The sequence below is a fragment of the Glandiceps talaboti genome, chromosome 8 (genome assembly GCF_964340395.1).
Source record: "Glandiceps talaboti chromosome 8, keGlaTala1.1, whole genome shotgun sequence".
Taxonomy (NCBI): domain Eukaryota; kingdom Metazoa; phylum Hemichordata; class Enteropneusta; family Spengelidae; genus Glandiceps; species Glandiceps talaboti.
Genome location: NC_135556.1, coordinates 27386090 through 27389268, shown reverse-complemented (window position 1 = coordinate 27389268; position 3179 = coordinate 27386090). Strand labels below are relative to the sequence as shown.

General features: G+C 35.8%; 1 protein-coding gene across 1 annotated transcript; it reads right to left on the bottom strand.

Moving 5' to 3' along the window:
- Positions 1 to 276: 276 nt before the first annotated feature.
- Positions 277 to 759, bottom strand: LOC144439452 (uncharacterized). Its single transcript, XM_078128738.1, has one exon. The coding sequence runs from the start codon at positions 757 to 759 to the stop codon at positions 277 to 279; it is 483 nt and encodes a 160-aa protein (XP_077984864.1).
- Between the last annotated feature and the right edge of the window lie 2420 nt (positions 760 to 3179).

The window sequence follows — 3179 nt, the reverse complement described above, 5'->3', positions numbered from 1 at the left end:
ACATACATACATACATACATACATACATACATACATACACACATAGACAGACAGACAGACAGACACACACACACACACACACACACACACACACACACATACATACATACATACATACATACATACATACATACATACATACATACATACATACATACATACATACATACATACATACATACATACATACATATCAACAGTTATTTATTCAGGATTCATGATAAACATTATACAAATCACAATGTTTATCCCCCAAAAATTGACTGGACAGAAGATTTACACATTCATGTCCTTACATCTTCTTTGCCATGTTCTGAAAGAGCCTATAGCAGCACTAACACTCAGGTATCGTGCTAACCACTTCTTGGTTTGATGCGGGATGCCAATCAACTTAAAACCAGGTATTACACGTTTGTGAACTGATCCTAAACTGCCGATCACTATGACAACGATTCTACAAAAGAACCCTAGGTTATTAATTTCAAAAGAGAGTGGTATGTATTTATCAAATTTCTCTGTATAACACCTGTCGATGTGACCATCAAATGGAACTGAAACTTCAACTAGGAAAACTTCATGGCTAGTTGTATCAATAATGGTTATGTCAGGTCTTATTGCTGTAGTTGTGAATGATTCTAAATCTGCTCCAAACATGTGTGGAGTTAAAATAGTGTCTTCGAGCGACTGTGACACTTGCTTGATTTTCCCCGTCCGTATTGCTGCTTTGAAAGCTCCCTTCAGACTGGATATCATACTCATGGTGTCAGAAGATATTTCCCTACTCGACGCTGAATTATCGACGTCAGCCACGACGGATGTACCACACAGTCGGACGAAACAGGCAGACAGTCGAAACAACACGTCTTACCTGTTGAACGAACAGCATACATACATACATACATACATACATACATACATACATACATACATACATACATACATACATACATACGCACAGTTTCGATAATAGAAGTATTTGTTCTCACTCGCTATGTTATCTTTGTTGTTGAAACGTGCAAAAACCTTACTTTGATTTCAAAATCCCCTAACCTGAGCTCAGTGAGAATTTCTGCCACAATCTTGACGACTTCTGCATCGGGTATCATCACATCATAGGCTCCAGCTATGTCGTAATCCTGTCATCAAATTCAACATCAAATTCGTTACTTTTGAAGTCACTTGTTTCAAGGAACGAACAGTTAAGTGAAATTAATAAACCAGACTTTGAATATTGGATTGCACACATGATAGTAGACAGGACATCTGCTATATTCCAGTTTCAGGATTGTATAGTATGACCACTAGGGGCGCTGTTCGGTAATGAATGTAATGAACGGCCCAATGTTGCCTTAAATTGTAGCTTAAGGTTAGAGTTAGTATCATAATATCGACCACATGATCAAATTGCCACTGACAACCATATTGCATATAGTGAATTAATGGTCAGTTGTGAGGAGCGAAGTGGGTCTCGCAGGAGTAACTTGGGAACAGTTGGGTAAGGATTTAGGGTTAATGTTGTAGAAATGTTGACTCAGTCATGACAATGTTGAGAGTGTGCCCGTCAAGTGTCAGTCCAAAGATAGCATATGATTTGTTGTATACAAAGGTGTGTGTGCTATATAAAAAACTAACATTATTAAAATTATTATTATTATTATTATTATTATTATTATTATTATTATTATTATTATTATTATTATTATTATTATTATTATTATTATTATTATTATTGTGCTTGCATGTGCTACTCGTGAAATATATTATCATCTGCCTTTTACTCCGACTTTACATGTTTAAGTGTTAATTTTTGTTGATGAAATTTATTCTTTCTTCAATCAATTAAACTACACACAGTCAATTCTACTTGATGATTTAAAACTATTATTTCGATTGTAAAAAAGGCGTAATAAAAGGGGAACGGTATTCTAGAACACAACGTTACATGATTTTGATACAAAGCAAGTCTTCACATTCACTATTTCGTCAGGATATGCATTTCAATTAACTTTATTCATTTCAACTTTTGTGTCATTGTATTGGGGTATGTAGGTGGTTCATGCAGAGTTGGTTCTTTATGATTTCAAATACAAACACTGGTATTTTTAATTAGAAAATTCTATATATTTAATCAAATCTAATTCTCAATGATGCATAAAATTTCTCGAATTTGATTAAATAACATAGAACACAAAGTTGTCTCTTTCATTTCATTTTGTGTTTCTTTTAATTACAATGCCTCTTATTTATACCGTCACATTTCATAAGCTATGCGTCTGTTCAATATTGATTTGTAACATGAACGAAAATATTGTGTATTTCCATTCGACTTGCTTTCAACAATAGCTTACTGAAAGCTAAGAACGCTAGCAATAGATATACAAATCTTATTTATGTGTTCGTTTAGTCGTTTCGTAAATTAATCGAAGTATCGATTAAGTATTGAATGGATTATAGTTAATGAAAGATTATGTACAGACCATGAACTTAACGACTCGCATCGTAAGCATGTTTAAAATGACGTTCCATTACAATAGTTGCTGCAAAAAGCATGTGATACATGTCTCTATCACTGCCTGTCTATCTGTCTAACAGTATTTCTTTCACTGCCTGTGTGTGTGTGTATATATATATATAGAGAGAGAGAGAGAGAGAGAGAGACAGACAGACAGAGAGACAGAGACAGACAGACAGACAGACAGACAGACAGAGTATATATATATATATATATATATCACCATGATGACTCTTTGGCCCCTCCATCTCTGCCAATGTCTTACCGTGTTTATCCATTAAACTACCCCTTACCTTATTTCTGCCCTTACTTATCAACTTTTCCTATCGCCATCCATGTGTGTCTCTCAGTTTTCTCTTGATCTGTCTGTCAGCTTGTTTGTTCCAGGCAGTATCTTTTTCCATTAGGAGCAGACCCAATTTTGAAACTGTATTTGACTATCTGGATATCTCGCTGTCTTTAGGCTGGCTCTGGATATCTCACTATATTCCTACTATTATCGCTCTCTTACTGGCCGCTGTCGTTTTCTTTCGACGCATGTTTATTTGGTTTCTGCCCGCCCATCTGTCTGTCTGTCTGTCTGTCTGTCTGTCTGTCTGTCTGTCTGTCTGTCTGTCTGTCTGACTGTCTGTCTGACTGACTGCTGCGGCAGTCAAGCAGGCAGGCA